Genomic DNA, 20,627 nt, shown 5'->3' on the forward strand with positions numbered 1-20,627 from the left:
GAATAATTCTCTCTCTCTCTCTCTCTCTCTCTCTCTCTCTCTCTCTCTCTCTCTCTCTCTCTCTCTCTCTCTCTCTCTCTCTCTCTCTCTCTCTCTCTCTCTCTCTCTCTCTCTCTCTCTCTGTGTGGATCATCAAGCAGGAAATTAGCATGATAGCAGAATACCGCACACCCGCCCGCTGTTGATTATTTCAGTATATCTTTTACGTCTAAAATGATGAAGTGCCGCAGATTTAGTGAATGTCGAGTATTCCACGTATGTATATGTATTTTTCATCACTGCAGTATATCCCTCATTGAGACGTGCCACATTTTGTTGAGCTCCCTAGAGAGTGAAGGTAAATATTAAGAGATTTTGCATATATTTGTTTGCAGCGGAGGAAGGAGTCAGGAGAGGAGGGTGTTATGGTATCTAAGACTGCTGTGGCTTGAAGAGGAATTATTGGTTTATTGGTATACTGTTTAGGGTGTTAAACTGTTTTATTTTAGTTTATGCGTGAATGAAGTCAAGAAAAAAAAAAAGACGGTGGGGAGGGAAAGGAGGATTGCTGTGTTTTTTATCAGTCTTGGGAAAAAAATAAATAACTAGAGGAATGGAAAAAGACTATATTTTTGTTTGTCTTAAAAAAAAAAAAACATAGTCAAAGAAGTTGGTTAAAAATAGGTGCCTGTTTAGTTACTGCCATGGCTCCTCAGATCAACTAAAAGCTTGTGTGCAGGTTTATGTATTGAGTTAGTTAATTTGTTAGTTAGTCATTTTGTTAAATAGTTTTATTTGTTCATTTATCTATTTTCATTATTTTTGTTTGTTTATTTGTTTATTTATATATTCAATTATTTTTATTTATTTGCTTGTTTAATTTACCTACTTTTCTTTCTTTATTTCTTTCTTTTCACTTTTCCTGTATAGATGAAAGCACTTAGTTAATTTGTGGACAGGGACGACTAGATGTAGGTAGGTATGTTTTACACCGGAAACTGTCACGTGTTGGCCTTCTGACCTCTTGTTGCTTCCCTTGTGGTCTTATGCTCTTTGACATTGAATAGAAAATGGAGAAGAGAAATGGAAGAACAAGACTTAATAGATTTCCATAATAGCAAATAGGATCACCCAGGAACTTTGGACTCCTCTGTATTTATTTATTTCTTAATCTGTTGCATGTCCCTTATCATTTTTGTACCCCAGACCCATTTTTTTCCCTACTTTCCTTAATAAACTGGTAATTGATTTTCATTACAATTCAAGCCGAACCTGTTATTGCGCCGCAGTAACACAATATGCAACACGTGGAGACTACTTCATTCCAGTAAGTGACCTTTTAATAGCCACTTAATTCCTGGCCTCCCTCCTAATGAAGACCATTAAGGTGCTCCACTCACCAGAAAGGAAAGGAACTCGTCTCGGTAAATAAATTAAACTGTTCACTCTAATTGGACACGTGATCGGAAGCCACCTGTACCCTCCTGTACGTGAGAACTTAACTCTTAATCTGATCAGTGAGATAGACTGTAACCATTCACACACACTATTCGTTCTCTCACTTAGGGAAAACAATAACTACTGGATGGTCAATTGAGAATCCTTAGCGACTGATGGCCACGCGAACCTCATCCTGCTAACGTTATTTCTCTGTCAACCTAAGCCCTACTTCATACCTGGTGACTTAACTTTTTCTTTTCTTTTTTTTTTCAAGAGCACTGGCTACGGGCAAGAAAAGAGTAAAAAAAAAAAAAAAGGCTCACTATGACTTCTCCGTACCACTTTCCCTGCTATTAGACCTTTTTTATTTCTATCACCAACCATTCTGAGACATTTCTTCCTCCACAGCCACCACCAAACGTTATACTGGCTAAAAATTGTTAGATCTATTTCTATTAGCGCTATGAGAGAGAGAGAGCGAGAGAGATGAGTCCGAAACGAAGAACTGTAAAATACGAGTAAAAAATTTTGCTTGCTGGAAGTCGGAAGCAATGTTATATAGATTTGCGTGGTGTTATACAGTGCTACACGCGGCTCTTGTGACATTCAAAAGAAGGAATTGTGTTTTATGTCAAAGATTCCATGCCGGCAGTTTAGTTAGCGTCCTGTTTCACGTATGATGTAATGAGGCGGTCAGGGGCGCCACTCTGCCTCAGCCTTATCCACAACGAAGCTAATATGCACTGCTGTTGTAGGAATTGCTGCTATTCAGTTTAGATAAATAGGTAGATATATTGATAGGTAGATTAGGTTAGATAGACAGACAGACAGATAGACGGAAAGACAGAAAGATAGATAGATAGATAGATAGATACATGGATGGAAAGATAAATAGATTGATGGATAGACAGATAGACAGATAGATAGATAGATAGATAATTGGATTGATGGATAGACAGACAGACAGATAGATGTAAAGATAAATAAATAAATAAACAGGTAGACAGATGGAAGAAAGAGAGAGAGAGAGAGAGAGAGAGAGAGAGAGAGAGAGAGAGAGAGAGAGAGAGAGAGAGAGAGAAAGAGAGAGAGAGAGGAATCCCCTCCCTCCCTTACCACAATTTGGTATTCCATTCTCACCACGCATATTGATGTCTCTCTTGAATCCTAACTGGTATTTCCCTTCCCTTGTGAATATCTTCCCTCCCTCCTCCCCCTCCTTCTCTCCCTCCCTTTCATGTGGTGGAGGCTGAGGAGGAGGAGGAGGAGGAGGAGCAAGCTTAGATCTGTGCACGTCAGTTCAAAGAGACGAGAAAATTGAGATTATACGTACACGCCATCAAGTAGCCGTAATATAGAAGGCCTGTCCCTATCACCTGTTTAATACCTTCCAGTACTCTCTCTCTCTCTCTCTCTCTCTCTCTCTCTCTCTCTCTCTCTCTCTCTCTCTCTCTCTCTCTCTCTCTCTCTCTCTCTCTCTCCTTTTGACCCTTCAAGACGAAATTGAAATTATTCCTTCCTTACTTCCCTCCTTCCTTATCTCTCCCTCCCTCCTTCCTTCTTCCTGCTCATCTTACTTGATCCTCCTCCTCCTCCGCCACCTCTCCCTAAGATTATTACTCGCTTCCTTCAAGGTCACACTTACTCTTTCTTTCTTCCTTACTTCAAAATCTCTCTCTCTCTCTCTCTCTCTCTCTCTCTCTCTCTCTCTCTCTCTCTCTCTCTCTCTCTCTCTCTCTCTCTCTCTCTCTCTCTCTCTCATTTCAAAGAGCAAAAACAAGTTACATTTCACGGTCAGAGAAAGAAAGGATAAAATCTAATGAAAAGTATTATCTGTAGCACACTTTTATCTCTATTGTCGCTGTTACTGCCGCTGCTTTGTTTTTTCTTTTTCTCCCTCTTCTCTTCCATGCCTTCCTTCTTCCATCCATCCCTGCCTCTCTCCTGTTTCTCCCTTTCCTGTCCATTACAGCCTCTCCTCAATCACCCCTCTGTCCCATCCCTCACCCGTTACTGTCACCCACCTAGCCTCTCTCTCTCTCTCTCTCTCTCTCTCTCTCTCTCTCTCTCTCTCTCTCTCTCTCTCTCTCTCTCTCTCTACGATTTTTTTTTTTTGCTTTTATTCCTTTTGTTTGTTCATTCCTTTCTTCGTTCGCTTGTTCTTTTATTAGTTCCTTCCTTCCTTCCTTCCTTCCTTCCTTCCTTCCTTACTTCCTTCCTTCCTTTCCATTCTCCTTTCCTTCCCTTCCCTTCCCTTCCCTTCCCTTCCCTTCCCTCCAACCCTCCCTCCATTCTTCCCCCTCTGCCTCTCTCTCTCTCTCTCTCTCTCTCTCTCTCTCTCTCTCTCTCTCTCTCTCTCTCTCTCTCTCTCTCTCTCCTCGCCTCCCCTTCCCTCCCCTCCCCTCCTTCACTTCCCTATTCCACGCAAGCCTTGTAATCACCCCCACTCCCTTGAAGGAGACGAAACCAAGACAAGACGTGCAAACTTTAGAATACCCACATGTACGAGTGTATCCTCTCACGAGTCCTCATTTCCCTTGCCCACAAACCTCTTTCCACCAGGCAGTATCTTCTTAATTCCCGCCCTTGTGAAGTCTCTGAGGGGGAGGGGAAGTGGGGGAAAGAAGGTGCGTGTTTTGGTTTATGTGTGGCTGGCTTGTCCCTAAAGATTACACACACACACACACACACACACACACACACACACACACACACACACACACACACACACACACCTAGCTTTGTGACTCGCCTCTGAAGTTATTGTGGGTCCTTGTAACTCGTGGGTTTGGGAGGTGCTGAGGTTGTGTGTCCTTGTGTGGTTTCGTTGGTGGGTTGGTCGTGGTGGTGGTGGTGGTGGTGATGGTGGTTGAGTTGGTGGTGGTATTGGTGGTGGTGATGGTTGTGGTGTTGCTTTTTCTTTCTTATTTTCTTTTTTTCTTTTCTTCTTCTTCTTCTTCTCGTCTTTTTCTTCACTCTCCTCCTCCTCCTCCTCCTCCTGATATCCCCAGTAAACACATGATAATAATTAAGAAACTCATCGTTATAATTTACTGTTACTCCTTTAATGATCAGCAACTAAGGTAATCATACAAATTCCAGACATACAGGTATCACGAGCTTATCTTTACCTCATTATATTTACTAATTTAACCCTTTCACCCTTTTAATTTTACCCTTTCACAAACCACTCTGGGAAATTTTTTCTTTCACGTTTTACAGCCAACTCTAAACACCACTGGCTAGAAACAGGACAATCCATTTTCTTTCATCCGCCTCTTTCTTGTTACATATCGCTGTGAAAGGGTTTATGCACTGGTATATTTAGAAAAGCGTTCCATTATTGTGTTTCAAGATACGGCACCTTCCCGCTGTTGACAGTCACTGGAGCTTCTTTGTTCGCTTTAAAAATTCATAACTTTGCCGGAAGAAAGTTTGCCCAAGGAGTGATGAATTAGGCAAGAGCGCAAAGGGATAAAATTTAAGAATGCGTGAGTCTTCAATCTTCACACCTTATCTTTTTTTTCCTTTTTTTTACGATAACAGTGATGAATGAATTGAAAACCACGCCTCCACGCTTCTGAAACCTACATGTATGAGGCGAAATATGCAGGGTGTCTGGTGAGGAGAGGAAAGTCACTTATTCTCAGAAACGAAAGATCAAGTCATTTTGGCCTCGATCTTTCGTTTCTGAGGGTATAAAACTTTCCTCACTTGACACCCGCATGTACTAGTCAGTTAGTTGAAAGCACACCTCTAAAACTACATGTACAGAACGAAATGTATATAGAAGACATCAGAAACCATACATTTGAATCTACATGTACTGATAAATATACATACAGAAAGTAATTAGTCACTTTCATCCCTTATTCACTGTACGTCTTTTGCATACATGTCCCAACAGTACACGTTTAATCACGTACGGAATATCAAACACATGAGCAGCGAGTGTGTGTGTGTGTGTGTGTGTGTGTGTGTGTGTGTGTGTGTGTGTGTGTGTGAGTAGGTTCAGAATGCAGATAAGGGTATAGCAGAGTTATAATGAGATGATAATGATGAGGAGCAAGAGAATCTTAGGTACAGGAGGTAATTGTCTTAGAACTGCGGCTGACTCAATTGGAAACCTCATACCGTTCTCTACAATAGTGTGCCGCCTGGGTCCACAAGTGTGATGGGAGGCAGAAAGCGTGAGAGGAGCAGGAGGAGGAAGAGGACTAGATGAAAGCAAAATATAGGGAAATAAAAGGAAAAGAAGAGACGTTCGTAATGACAAGAAGGTGAGAGGGTGAAAGAAAGACAAGAAGGAGGAGGAAGAGAAAGAGAATTGGAATAGAGGATGATGTAGGAAAAGAAAAGGAAAGAAGAGATACTCGTAATGACAATAAGACGAGAGGGTAAGAGAAAGAAGAAAAGGAGAAGGATAATGCCTGGACGAGAAGAAAAGATAGAAAGACAAAAGGAAAGATGAGATAGTAGTAATGACAAGAAGGCGAGAGCGTGAGAGAAAGAGGGAAAAGAGAAGAGAAAGAGAACTAGATAAAAAGCAAGGCGAGATATCTGTAATGAGAAGACAAGAGGATACGACGAAGAGGAGAATGACGAAAAAGACAAGAATGAGGAAGAGGACAAGAATGAAGGTCAGGTATGAGAGGACAAGTCAGGAAAGGAGACAAACAATAGCGCCTCTGCCTTATTGCCTTAATGCCTGCGTTCTTACAGCGGCCTCTATTCACCTTGTAGAGTAGCAGGAACGTGAGAGGAGGAGAAGAGGAGGAGGAGGAGAAAGACGGGAGTGAAAGCGAGGTTTGAGAAGACAAAGAGGAAGAAGAGGAACACATTAATACTTCCGGGTTCTCCCTAAAACACATTTCACGCTCACGATCCAACTAATCCTTCAGTCTTAGCTCCTTATTAGCAAATGTTTCGGTCTCTTAACTTGGGAACTTTAAATAGACTCACGTGGAAGTTGGTGTGGTTTCCAAGGACTGTGTTCGTGATTCTAGTGGTGAGGTATTCGCAGTGAAAAGCAAGCCAAAGGATGTGAGAAGGAAGAAGGAAAAAGAGAAGAATTAGAATCAGCTCTGGGGAAATGAGACAGAATAGTGCCTCTGTTTCTGTGGGAAGAAACCATAGCAGCGAAAGGACTGAAGGATACGAGCCTTACTTAAACTTCCTCTAAAGGGTTCTAGACACTCATACGCCCGAATTCTGAAACGCTTTACTCTCTTATCACGACTGTTTTCAAAGACTAAGATTGTTTCTCCTGTTAATCACTTACAAATCCCGTTAATCTGTCAGTAGAACCATAAAAACACCCTGAAAAACCTATATAACTTCAACTAGAGCCTTTGAAAGTACTGGAGGTGCGGCGCAGAAGTGTTTCAGAATACGGCCCTTCACCTCTCACACTCACCTCGTCGTAGAGAAACTGGGAGACTATCGTGGACTTGCCGACTCGAGCTCCTCCCATGAGCGTTACTTGATACCTCCGTCGGGGGTCGCTGCCCTCGAGTTGAACCTTGGGCGCCTCCCCCATCCTCTTGCAGTCACTTGGCATCTGCGGGCACGAGAGCAAGGGAGTTAGAGCGTCAGTTGAGCTTGAAGATAATGCATGAGTAGCGCTTAGTATCTGAATGCCATGAAATGTGAGGGTTAGTGGAGCCTGAAGATATCAATGCGTGTCTCCTCGCTGGCTCTTCTGAAAACGGGAAGCTGGTGAGTGGAAGAAAACGGAGACACAGTAGGGATGAGTGTTGGGCTTCCGTCTTGTGTTTGCGTGAGGCTTTCTTGCATTTACAGTCTGATAAGCTTACACACACACACACACACACACACACACACACACACACACACACACGGATAGAGAGAGAGAGAGAGAGAGAGAGAGAGAGAGAGAGAGAGAGAGAGAGAGAGAGAGAGAGTCCAAGAAGGAAAGAACCTCATCTCTTATTTTTTCCGTCTTGTAACATACCAAAGTACTGAAAATATTCATCCCAACCTTAACTCATACCTACAAATAATAATGCAGTTGACTTTTCTTTACATTACAGCGTTAAAGGGATGCAGGTGGGCAGGCAGCAGGCGTTACAGGTGTTATTAGCCACGTGCATTACTCATGTGTGTGTGTGTGTGTGTGTGTGTGTGTGTGTGTTAGGTGGTAATGGTATGTTTAGATTTTTGTGCATATATTTTTTTTTTCGGTTTTCTTTTGTTGTGGTGGTGGTGGTGGTGGTACTTTTCTTCTTCTTCTTCTTCTTCTTCTTCCTCTTCTTCTTCTTCTTCTTCTTTCGTTATTCATTTAGTTCTTTTAATTTTTGACAAACGCTTGAAACCCGGAAGGAGAATGTAGATATAAGCAGTACTAATCATATTACACACACACACACACACACACACACACACACACACACACACACACACACACACACACACACACACACACACACACCATAACGAACCTTCACATTTGCATCTCCCTTCCTTTAAGTTTTAATATAAGCATATAAACTTACTACTCGTTTGCATACATTAGCCACGGCAGCTTTATCCTCCCGTGGTCCTGCGAGTAATTATGACGTGTTGTGGTGGTGATGGTGTTGGTGGTGGTGGTGGTGGTGGTAATAGTAGAAGAAATGGTATAAATTTGTTGTTGTTGTTGTTGGTGGTGGTGTTGGTGGTGGTGGTGGTGGTGGTGGTAGTGTAGTTGATGGTGTTGTTGTTGTTGCTGTTGTTGTTATTTTCTGGCAGTAGAGATTGTGGTAGTCGTGGTGATGGTAGTAGTAGTAGTAGTAGTAGTAGTAGTAGTAGTAGTAGTAGTAGTAGTAGTAACAGTAGTAGTAGTAGTTAAAAGTATATGCCGTGTAGTAGTAGTAGTAGTAATAGTAGTAGTATTAGTAATAGTAGTAGTAGTAAGACATCAGTAAAACCAAGGCCGGCAAATATAAACACACACACACACACACACACACACACACACACACACACACACACACACACACACACACACACACACACACACACACACACCACCACCACCACCACCGCTCGTTCCTCGCCCTCCATCCCTTGGCTTAGCGAGGCGGCAGGGAGTGCTGTCAGGTGGCGGGGCGCAGCATTAGGAAAGGTCAGAGAAGGAGAATGCAGAAGAGGGAGAAGACTAAGAACAGGGAGAGAGAGAGAGAGAGAGAGAACGGAAGCAAGGAGGAAGAGATGTTAACGGAGAAAGAAGAGATGAAAGGCATTACTAGGAAGGAAGAACAAAGGGCAAAGAAGTAATTATAGGAAGAAATGGAAGAGAAAAAGAGGAAGTAAGGGGAAGAAAAGTGGAGAAGGAAGAAAAATGGAGGAATAGAAATGTAGAGGAAGAAGAAGGCGAAGGGGAAGAAAAGAGAAACTGAAAAAAAGTAAAAAAGAAAAAATATGGAATAAGAAAGAGGAATAGATGGAAATGAAAGAAGAAAGTACCATAGACGGGAAATAGGGAAGGAATGAAGAAGAAAGGGGAGAAAGAGAGATAGGGAAGAGACAAAAACTATAAGAAAGGAACAAGGGAAGAAAAGGCTGAATGGCAGTGAAGGAACAGAGAGAAAAAAGGAATACAGGAAAGAAAGGAAGGAAAAGAGAGAGAGAGAGAGAGAGAGAGAGAGAGAGAGAGAGAGAGAGAGAGAGAGAGAGAGAGAGAGAGAGAGAGAGATGTAAAGGAAAGGGGAGGAGAGGATAACAGAAAGAAGAGAGACAAGGAACGTCAGATGAAGGTGAAAGAATCGAGAGAAAAAGGAACAGAGGAAAAAAAGAAAGGAAGGAAGATACAGGAATAGAGATGTAGAGTAAAGGAAATGGAGGAGAGGATAAGGGAAAGAAGGAAGGCAAGGGAACGTCAGATGAGAGTGAAGTGAAGGAACGGAAGATGTCGAGGATACAGGGAAGGAATGGAATGGCCGGACTTCTCATCTCATTCGTCTCTTTGTGGACATTCTATCTACCAGCGAGAGAGAGAGAGAGAGAGAGAGAGAGAGAGAGAGAGAGAGAGAGAGAGAGAGAAGGGGGGGCGAAGAGGAGAAGACGTCAGGTTGAGTTTTTGGAAGTTTGTTATTGTGAAAATGGTGTGTGTGTGTGTGTGTGTGTGTGTGTGTGTGTGTGTGTGTGTGTGGTGTGTCCGTCTGTCTGTCTGTTCGTCTCCTCTTTAAGCAACAACTTGACAGCGTGTATCATGAACACAGCATCTCGCTTCCACTGTTGCCTCACCTAACAACCAGTTAATTAAATGCTTGGAAGGGAAGGAAACTCATCAACGAGCAATTACCCAACCCATCCATCCACATAATAACGCGCTTTCGAAAATTACACGGAAATTGCTGGCTTTTTTATTATATTTTTGTATTATTTTACCGCCTCAAGACATGTATTCTTGCACGCTTTGTTCTCTCATTAACATTTTCAAAGGCCGCAAAGATAATTAGTCTGGTTCTCATGTTTTGTCTCCATTGACGATGCAGAATTCTTTTTTAAATAACTAGAATCATGAATAGACATTTGAAAAACCCAGTGCCATCCACTAGAGACTGCTGGAACATTGTCGTGATAATAGACGTTTGGATGATCAACATAAACACGGAAAGTCCCAGTCTGGTGTTACGCGACCCTTCAGTACTACACACAATTCTAAACCTTCGTGAAACTACCTGTTGTTATTCAGAAAAAAAAGTAAGCATAGATATAATAGCATTGGGTGCGTAGCGTACTAGTCAAATTTTTGTGCCTTCAGAGCGACAAACACCAACTTTTAACCTAACTCAGTCTTGTAATGGCGTTCAAAATAAGATTAAACAACAGTCGCAGTATTGAGAGGCGTGATGTTCATTTTTGCTGGCCTTATAAGAGAGCCTTTAATGGAAATAGGCAGACATGTTTCACACAGGGACTGCCACGTGTAGGCCTGGTGGCGTCTTGCAGCTTCCCTCATTTCCTTATGTTCTTATGACTTTGGAAGGTAATATATAAATAGAATTCAGAGTAAAATTAAAATGTAGTGGTATTGAAAAGGATAATGTTCAACTCCATTCCTTGTAAACGAGCCTAAGGTCTTCCAGAATTAAATTAAGATGTGGCCGTGGTATTGAGAGAAATTCAAAATAAAATTCAAATGTACTCGATATATTGAGAGAGCAACTGTTTTATTCCTCTTGGCCTTGTGAGCGAGCCTGTGGTCTCTTGAGGTGATATATTAGTGAAATTCAAAATAAGATTCAAATGTAGCCGTTGTATTGAGAAAGGTGGTGCTCATTTCTATTCCTCTTGGCGTTCTGAGCGAGCCTATGGGAGCGAGCCTGGGAGGTAATATATTAGGACCTCGCCGCCACACACCTGCACCGCCTGTGTCCAAATGGTTTACCCTTCCCACGCCTCCCAGTACCGCGGGGGAGGCCGAATGGTACGCTCGTTTGATCCTGGATTCACTAGAGGGACGCGCTGTTGCCACTGCCGCGACTCACAACACAAATATGATGAGCGTAAACAAAAGATGATGCTTCAGTCAACGGCCATTTCTCTCTCTCTCTCTCTCTCTCTCTCTCTCTCTCTCTCTCTCTCTCTCTCTCTCTCTCTCTCTCTCTCTCTCTCTCTCTCTCTCTCTCTCTCTCTCTCTCATCAATTTTGTCTTACTTTTATGAAACCACACATTTTTTCCAATAAGATAATGACATGGGCTGCTTTCTCTCGCAATTTAAGTTAATTGAACATTTCTTCCTCTTCATTATCTTTTCTCTATTATTTTTTATTTTACCTTTCAGAAACCACGCACGCATATTTCACCAATCAGATAATGGCATACTTATTTTCAAGATTAAAGTTGATTAAACAGTTCTTTCTTTTCATTGTATATATATATTTTTTTTTTTATTTCACTTTTCTAAAAACCATACACACGTTTCATCAATCAGATAATGGCCGTCACATTCAATTTACCAGTTACAATTACTGTCCATCACAAAAACAAACTTAATCAAACAATTTTATAAGAATATCCGGTGGGCGGGATTCGAACTTTGGTCCCGAGGGTGGCGGGGGCAGCTCTCCCTCCACCGCGCTGCACACCGGTTCACATGATTTCAGAGAGGGAGAGAAGTGGGATACGAACCTGGCCCCGCGGATGCAGCTGGCTCAGTGGCGCATTTGAGGCTGCCTTTGGGGGTGGGGAGGAAGAGGAGAGGGGAGAGGTAAAAGGGATAGAAAAGTCAAGGATATTTTCAGATCGGCAAAGGAATTGAAGTCAAGTTGCTTGGTTTTCTCTTTGTCTCCTTGTGCTTGTGAAAGGAATTAGAGCTCTTTTTTCGCTGTTTTTTTTCAGCAGTAGTAGATTCTCTCTCTCTCTCTCTCCTCTCTCTTCTCTCTCCTCTCTCTCTCTCTCTCTCTCTCTCTCTCTCTCTCTCTCTCTCCTCTCTCCTCTCTCTCTCTCTCTCTCTCTTTCAAAATCAAGAAAACCAGAAACGCTTTACTTAATCTGCTGTGTTACGGAAACAATCAAAATTCAATCAGTGTTGCATGAAAACTAGCACTTATTCAGAAACTCATACGTGTGATTCTTCCTTGGAGAATATGAGTGAAAGTTGAGAAGTTAACTTGATCATTTTATTTCAATGTTGACCCTTGCTTTGTTGTGGACTCCTCTCCTGACATGAAAAAAGGTCTGATTCAAGGCGGTATATAATTTTCAAAGACACCCCCCGAAAGAAACAATGACTAAATTACTCAAATTACTCAGTATCTATAATTATATTCTGGTTCAGCAAAAAAAAAAAATGAAGGATTATTTTAACGAAGTAACAAGTGTGTTTGACGTAACAAAAAGCTAAGAGTGTGGATGATGTGTGTATGAGTATGTGGTGCTTTGGTCAGGCAGAAACGCTTCGCAATTTCACCACGACTAGTTTCAGACCACAGAGATAATTAGCCGGGTTATCAAGAGTGTTTCTCCTGTTATTAATATAGAAAAAGTTGTTAATCTGTCATTAGAACCTTAAAACCACCCTTAAAAAACACGTGCTATTTAAACTAGAGCCATTTGAATGTAATGGAGGCACAGCGCAGAAGTATTTCAGAATAAGGGGTTCTATCTGGGCCACCCCATGTAGAATTGCCGGCTTGGTAAAGTAAATTGAAACTGTCGTAGGATCATTAACAGTGAAAGAATTAAGCATAAGCAATTTACCTAACTGAGAAATTCATAACGCGTGAAGTTCAATAGTGTAGTAACCTTGTAGAAAACGTAAACTAAGACACTAGGAGCGCAAAAAAAAAACAAACAGAAAACGAGAGAAGACAGAATTAGGAAACTGTAAGGCGTGTGTGACGCAGGACTAGGGAAAAGTTTGGGAATAAAAGAACAGAAGTGAGTGAATCTGGGGTGAGAGAGAATAGACTCGAGTAGGAGAGGTGAGAGTGTGGGGGAGAGGTGAGTGGGTGGGAGAGGTGAGTTCTTGTTTGGGAGAGTTAAGTTAGTATTTGAAAAGTGTGTGTATATAGAAAGGCGAATGTGAGGGAGAAGTGAGAGCATGTGTGGGAGTCTGGTGTGTATGTGTGTGAGAGAGCCGTGACTCAGGTGTGTATATGTAAATTGTATGTATGGAATATTCAAGTGTTTAGGACAGCAGAGTGTCTACGAGACTTAAGCGCTTTTAAATAGAGTGTGTATGAGAGATTTGAGTGCGTTATAGATGTGTGTTTGTGTGTTTGTGTGTATGTGTGAGGAAGAGGAGATGAATAACAGGTGTGTTGGAAGTTAGCTAGAGTAAACTGTGTGGAGAGACGAGAGTGTGTGGGTGAATGGGGGAAGACACAGGACTGAAGAATTGAGTAAAAACACCTTTCTTTACTTTAGTGGTATTTCCATCCACACGAGTTCAAGAATAGAAGCGAGGAGTCGAGAATAACCTCAGCAGGGCCTTGACTGGCTTCATGATAAAGATCGAAGCGTCCGTTCCCTTCACCTCCTTCACAGCCTCCTCTGGCCTTACATGGCTTACCCTGAATATTCTGTGGTGTGATTTTCCGAAGAGATGAGTGGGTGAAATGGCAGAGATGTTTTTTTTTTTAGCGCTATGATGTTATTTAAAGTCAGTTATTCACTCTATTCTAAATGGTTATATAAGGTTTTTCCATCCCACTGCACAGTAAGAATGGCTTCACATAAAACGTAAGCAAAGAAAAGCAACTGTTTCTTTTCCACACATTCCAAGAACAGTTTCACCGTAAGAATCTAAAAAAAAAAAGAAAAAAAAAACTACTGTGGGGAGTGAAGGTCAAAGAGAGAGACAGGTTTTATAAGGTGAGTTATTTTCAAGAGTAGATTCACGTTTAGCATCTTTCAGGGAAAGTCAAAAGCGAGACTAGTCGGTAATAAACTCGCCTCAAAACATCTCTCTCTTACCCTCCACAATTCAGATTACTGGTGTTAGAAGTGAGTTTACCCACAACTAGTTTCGCTTTTGGCTTCTTAAGGGGAACAGAAAAGCGAAAGTTGTCGGGAATAAATTCACCTCTAAACACTCTCTCTCTCTCTCTCTCTCTCTCTCTCTCTCTCTCTCTCTCTCTCTCTCTCTCTCTCTCTCTCTCTCTCTCCTCTCTCTCTCTCTCTCTCTCTCTCATCTCTCTCTCTCTCTCTCTCTCTTGCACTCCATTCCATCCCCAGCTTGTCTGAATGCCTCACCAATCACAACTTTGCTCACCACACTCTGAGAAAACTTGAAAAAGAGTAATCTTTCCCCTTTATTAAAGAAGAAATGCATAAAAAAGTAGCCAGTTCACCACAGTAAGGGATGAATTAAGGCAATAAACTACTTTGTCCATTACAGGTCTCAAGCAAAAATCAGGCAAAATAATAAAGAAAAAGTGAAACGAAATTATTTTGAGCACCACCGTCTAAGGAAAGTTAAAGTTATTTGTTCATCACAGTTTAATAAGAATTGTTGGGTGAAAAATAAAATGTCCATTGTTCACCACAGTCCCATCCTCCTCCTACTCCTCCTCCTCCTCCTCCTCCTCCTCCTCCTCCTCCTCCTCCTCCTCCTCCTCCTCCTCTTCCTCTTCCTCCTCCTCCTCCTCACTCCCACTCCCGTACCTAACCCAGAAAAAAAAAAGACAAACATTTTCCTGAACTGAAACCCGTCTGTTTTCCCACGCTCCAATATTATATTTTTCTTTTTTTCTTCTTTTTCTTCTTCTTGTGAAGGAGGAAAGCACAAGCAAAGCAGGTCAAGGTTAAAGAAAGGAAAGATGAAAGTTTCCCCCGCATCTCTTTACGAATGGGCATTACTCGTTATTTTATTTATCCTTTTCGTTACGTTTTTTTTTACGTGTTACGAAATCTTGTCTAGGCAGCAAAAATAAAAGAGAAGAAGGAAAGAAAGACAAGCTCAATCAACATACCGCTTCCAAACGACATAATTATAACGAAGAAATTTCAAAAACTATGCCAACTTGTTTTATTTATTTCATTTTATTTTGTTTATTATACTCATTACCTCCACCGCCTCCTTCTTCATCCGTGGTTCAGTCCTCACGCTTCCTTCACACCGAAAGTCACGTTTTCATCCCCGCACAAAAGTCAGCCAGTTTAGTTTAGGATTTTCATTACTAGATTCCCGCCACTGCCTTCTTGTTGATCCGTGCTTCACTTCTCACTCGCCACCCTTCGCACCCGGTGTCACGTTTTTATCCCCTCCACAAAATTCTCATCTAGTTCAAGGTTCTAATCAATGAGTGGTTCTCAATACGAAGCCAATGCAGTGCTGGTCTCGTCTGGCAGCCCGGCAGTGTAAAGGATTTTGATTAAACAACTCTTCAAAGGTGCGAACTTTTAGCAGCAGGTTAGTTATCCCTCAACAAAATAAAAAGTATAAAAAAGAAAACGTGAAGGGATTTTGTCTACAATTTTTTTAGCATGACGGGCGATTGGATTCAACTTTTATTTTTTCTCCCTAAGCTAAATTCTTTCATCAAACTTTTTTTTTTTTTTTTTTGCTGGCCTAAACTTGTTTTATCAACAGACTTACACACTGTATATACCAGGTAGTCGTCTGCTTTACACAACACGACACTTTTTGGTTTAGTGTTAATAATTTATCTTTATAAGGCCAAGATTCCCATTAAAGTTGGATGGCTAAGGCAAGATAATGGCCTGTATTTTTAGCCGCTTTGGTCTCCCACTGGGATTGTATTGAAAGGCTGCAGGGATGATCAGTCACGCTCTCACGGGTGTTTTCCTTATTTTCATGCCCAAGGGAAGCAAACTAATAACACCAAGTACAGAAAAAGGGGAAAAAAAAAAACAGGACCGCTAATTGTGCCCTTAAAAAGTAAACTACATAATAAAATAGAGCAAATAATAAAATAGGTATAAGTAAATAACAGAACAAAAATAATAAAATAAGTAAATAACAGAACAAAAATAATAAAATAAGTAAATAACAGAACAAAAATAAAAAGAATATAGAAATAATAAGATAGAACAAGTAAAATAAGAAATTAATAACAAAACAAAAGAAAAATAAATAGCTTAAATAAAAAGAACCAATACAAGACTAGAGGTGCACTAAAACTCCTCTTACACAACCCTTGTTAAGCCATCACTACAGCCATGAAAAACCCTCCTTTGAAAACTTCCCAGTAACTCCCACTACAGTCTGTTAAAAGCCGTCGAGGTAAAAGGCGGGAATGTTTAAGAATTAGAGCCAAGCATTTCAGTTTCCGCTCCATTCACTGTGTCCCTTTGAATCGCGTTGTACATTGCAAGGGATACAGTGGCAGTATTCCTGTTATCTGGCAGTCCAGTGTGCAGTCATGTTTCTCAAGCCACACACGTAAATTTTGTTAATTGTTTTACTGGCACACTTTTTTTTTTTTCTTTCTTAACCACTTTTATACTGTTGTGTCGTAAATAATTCTTTAGCTTAGAGAAGGCTAAATTAATCTGCAACTTTTTTTTAGGTAGTTATTTTAGAGTACCGTGTCATAAATTGTGTAGTTTTGGAGTCAGGAGAAAACTTAGTCTCTCTCTCTCTCTCTCTCTCTCTCTCTCTCTCTCTCTCTCTCTCTCTCTCTCTCTCTCTCTCTCTCTCTCTCTCTCTCTCTCTCTCTCTCTCTCTCTCTCTCTCTCTCTCTCTCTCTCTCTGCTTGCTTGCCCATGCAAATGCTACAGTGATCTGAATGGTAACAAAGGAAGGCCATAGGAGTCAAAGGGGGTTAATACATTCCTGATCGTCCCAGATCTACTCAACTCATCATCCTGCCTTGTTTGTGCCATCCTCCGAAAAATGAGCCTCCAAACATCAGCTTCTCCGTATTCCCTTTGAACTATACCTACGCTCTCTCCTCGTAATCTTTTTTTCAGCACAAAAACATCAATTTCCTTGTGTTCCTAAATGTCATTACAGGAATTTATGAAGTTAGGGACGATACTTTTTTCTCATCAAGGGTGGGGGGAGTGTTATGATTTATGTGGTTATTCATCCGTAGAAATAAGTTTCGTTTAGTATACTTTGATGCTTTTCGTTTTCAAGGTCAAGGTATTACACATGATTTACTCACTCATCATGTGCGATCATGTCTCATGTACAATATTGTGGCTAACTAATAACTGATCCAATTTGGGAAGGTGCCTGTATTATCAAATTCGTTAACCCTTTCGCCATATGCAGTGTATGAAGTCTTTATAAGCATGTGCATTAAAGTTATGGGTGAAAAAGAATAGAGTTTGCAGTTTCTACTCAATTTAAAGATTGGATGTTGCTGTAGAACAAGTAAAGATGTATCAGTGTTTGGTAATTATGAGAAGGTGTACCAAATGGCAGTCAAAGGGTTACCTACGTAAGTTGATATTATTGAAACCGGAGTAGTGATATTCTTGTGCAGTTTTATTTTCTTGCTGAATGAAACCGTCCAGCGTTACTCAGATTAAAGTGTCATTGTTATTGTTATCACCAGTCAGAGGATTAATTAAGTACGACACCTTTCTAGTTGTGAAATTTGGGGTCGTATTCTCAAATATTTGGACGTATTATCTCTAATTGTTATGATAGATGTAGTGAACATTAACGAGGACTCTGCATCATCAATGGAAAAAAGATACGATGAATTATCCTTAAGACCTTAGAAAGTTGTCCTGAGTCAAGTGTCTCAATTGGTGGGTGTGTGGATGTAACATATCACGTACCACTGGCCGCTGTTAACAAGTTCTTACCTCAGTGCTGTTGGTGTTGAATTTCTCTGGTTTTCAGATGAGTCAAAGATGAGCCTTATAGAAATACTGTAGATACTTAAATATTCACACAGAGTTTTGAGAGACTAGAGCAGTGGTTCTTAAACCCTGGATCGCGGCCCCAAGTTGGGTCGCCAACCCATTTGAATGTGTCGCCAAGGATATGTGCGCAGTTTTTTTTTTTTTTTTCCAATGTACTTATTCAAAATGTTGTCAGTATCAATCCTGTATATAGAATACGTAAGTCATTAACATTTAAGGCTAAGCAAATCATAGAAACATAGACAACTTCATTGAGGTGAAAAAAAAAAAAACACTACATCTACTCTTGAGTTTTAAATCTAATTTGAATGTTAAATAAGAGTTATGAAGGTATATGGGTCGCCATGGTCAATCTAGATAGAATTTGGGTCGCAGCCATAAAAAGTTAAGAACCACTGGAATAGAGTGTCGGCGAGCACTGCACAGCGTGTCTTGTATTACGCAGTCTGACTGGCGGCCGCCGCCCAGAGAGGCGCGTGGTGCCTCAAGATGCCGAAATATTTGCGGGCTGGCTGCACTCACAAGTGTACTCGTACATGAATATATTTAAGATTACAGCTCTCCGATTACTTAAGAAAAGCAAGTGAAGTCCTACTTATAGGAAAGAATATTACGTGCCAAAATACATTGCAGAAAAATGAGCTGTTTAAAATAGTCAAGTAACATATCACGTGATATTGATTATTTATCAGCGGCAATAAAATGGATATGGAAGGTTCCGTGGTGTGGCGCGAGGTGGCGATCATGCTAACTCCGCCTTCATCTGCTTATAGATAAACTGTCATGCTGATACTTAGGAAAATGATTATACAACTAATTAGTGTTCAATGTCCATCATTACTAGACACCGATACACAAAAGCATTTCTCAAAAAAGCTTCTGGTTTCAGTTTGAAGAAATGAACGTGTGTGCGTGGAGACTTGAGACACGGCTCTTAATTTCACACCCACCGCGCAACACCTGGCAGGCACGGCGCCCCTCGCAACAGTGCAGCGTGCAGCGGCCTTTGTTCAGGACATTGCTGCATTAGAGCCTTTCCCAGAACAGTCCCGCCGCCTTCCTGTTCTGTTTCCGGGAGTAGCAGGCGGATTATGACTTAGCGAGACAGTTATCCTGTGAACGAAGGCTGTTTTGTTCAGCTGCTCATTCAAAAAACTATTAATGTAAGTTTTTAAGATTTTTATTCCCGTATAATTCTCGTTCCCATAATTTACCGCCATGAACTTTTCGGCATCATTAGTGAAACTTTTTTTTTTCGAGTGTTTTTAGTCTTTGGCCAGTTACTGTTAAAAGTTAAGAAAAAATGAAATAAAAGAGAAAATAAATAGATTGTTCGTTGCGTGGATGGCTAGAATGGCGACAAAGCCTTCCTGACGGAGATGACCACAACAAACCTTCCCTTCTTTCGTCCCCTACTGCGTTAAACCATCCTACCATCCACTCATTTATACATCTCTCTATCCACTCAACCACCCACCCACTCACCCATCCACCCACTTATCCATCCACCCAACCTCCATTCAACCATCCAACCATCCTACCATCCATCTATGCATCCATCCATCATATCCAACCAACCAACTAAGCAACCAACCAACCATCCACTCATCCATTCATCCACCCAACCATCCATCCATCCATCCATCCACCCAACCATCCATCCATCCATCCATCCATACATCCATCCAACTATGCATCCCCGAGTTCCCTTCAGTACCGACGCAGCATCACCTTCCCCTCGCGAGGTCGTCTCATAAGGGTCGTCTGAAGCACTCACTGTGAGTCGTACGTGCGAGGTTGGGATCGTTGCCTTGTTAATGAGTCCACATCTCTCAATATTCACCCTAAACCCTAAGTTACTGTAGTGCTTTCCTATAACGGGAACTGTAGTGTGCGATTTATAGAATACCTCAACGCACATGCTTCGCTTTATACCTTCCCCCTTCTCTGCATCAGATTTATTTTATTCTCCCACTGTGTGTCTTCATGTCTCCTTCAGTCAGCTATGCTCCTCAGTAACTTTTCTTATGGGAACTAATTTGAGTTTCCCTATCGTCTCTCTCTCTCTCCCTCTCCTTTCCCTCTCTTCTCCCGTTCCGCTTCAGCTTCCGCCGTTTCCCTTCTTCATTTTATGGTTTAAGATAGTTTCTCCTCACGCCATCTAGCCTCTAACCCTTCACTGTCACCTCCTCTTTCTTCTCTTATCTCTCTCTCTCTCTCTCTCTCTCTCTCTCTCTCTCTCTCTCTCTCTCTCTCTCTCTCTCTCTCTCTCTCTCTCTCTCTCTTCTTTCTTGTGTGTCCTCCTTTTACTCCTCTTTCTCTCGTCTTTCATTTGTCTCTCTCCCTTCTTCTGACCTACTTCTTTTCCTCCTCTTCCCTAATCTCAATTGTTCTCCTTCTTATCATTCTGTCGCCTCCTCCTCTTCCTCCTCCTCCTCCTCTCGTTCTTTTCTTGTTCTTGTTCTACTTCTTCTTTTTCTCACCTCTTATTCTCACCTCTTCCTCCTTCTCTTGTTCTATCTCCTCCAGCTTTACACACACACACACACACACACACACACACACACACACACACACACACACACACACACACACACACACACACACACACACACACCAATCACCCAAATGGACGTCATTGCCTCTAATCATGATCCCTCGGCCCTCTGCGTCTCCTAACTTGCCCTAGTTAACGTTTTTGTTCGCCACGCATTGCATCAGTCGAGAGAGAAGGACGTGCCAGGGAGAGACACCTCTACAGCTCTCCTTGTGTCTGTTTATTCCTTGCAATCCTCACGCACAGTTTACGGACGGCGCGGGAAACATGGACGGTATTTTTGGTACGTCTTTATTGACCTAAGTAATATCCGATGGGAGACTAACTTTTCAGCTCTTCTCGTGTCTTTGTTTC

At 41.5% G+C, this 20,627-nt stretch overlaps 1 protein-coding gene across 2 annotated transcripts in view; it reads right to left on the bottom strand.

Moving 5' to 3' along the window:
• The window catches only part of LOC135109171 (ras-related protein Rap-2a-like), a 77,544-nt gene that overhangs the window by 19,703 nt on the left and 37,214 nt on the right, over positions 1 to 20,627 (bottom strand). For both annotated transcript variants that reach the window (XM_064020307.1, XM_064020309.1), the window contains one exon: positions 6,836 to 6,979. In XM_064020307.1, coding sequence (XP_063876377.1) covers positions 6,836 to 6,979 — 144 coding nt within the window. The remainder of the gene's footprint in view (positions 1 to 6,835; positions 6,980 to 20,627) is intronic.

Source organism: Scylla paramamosain, chromosome 18 (genome assembly GCF_035594125.1).
Source record: "Scylla paramamosain isolate STU-SP2022 chromosome 18, ASM3559412v1, whole genome shotgun sequence".
Lineage (NCBI taxonomy): Eukaryota > Metazoa > Arthropoda > Malacostraca > Decapoda > Portunidae > Scylla > Scylla paramamosain.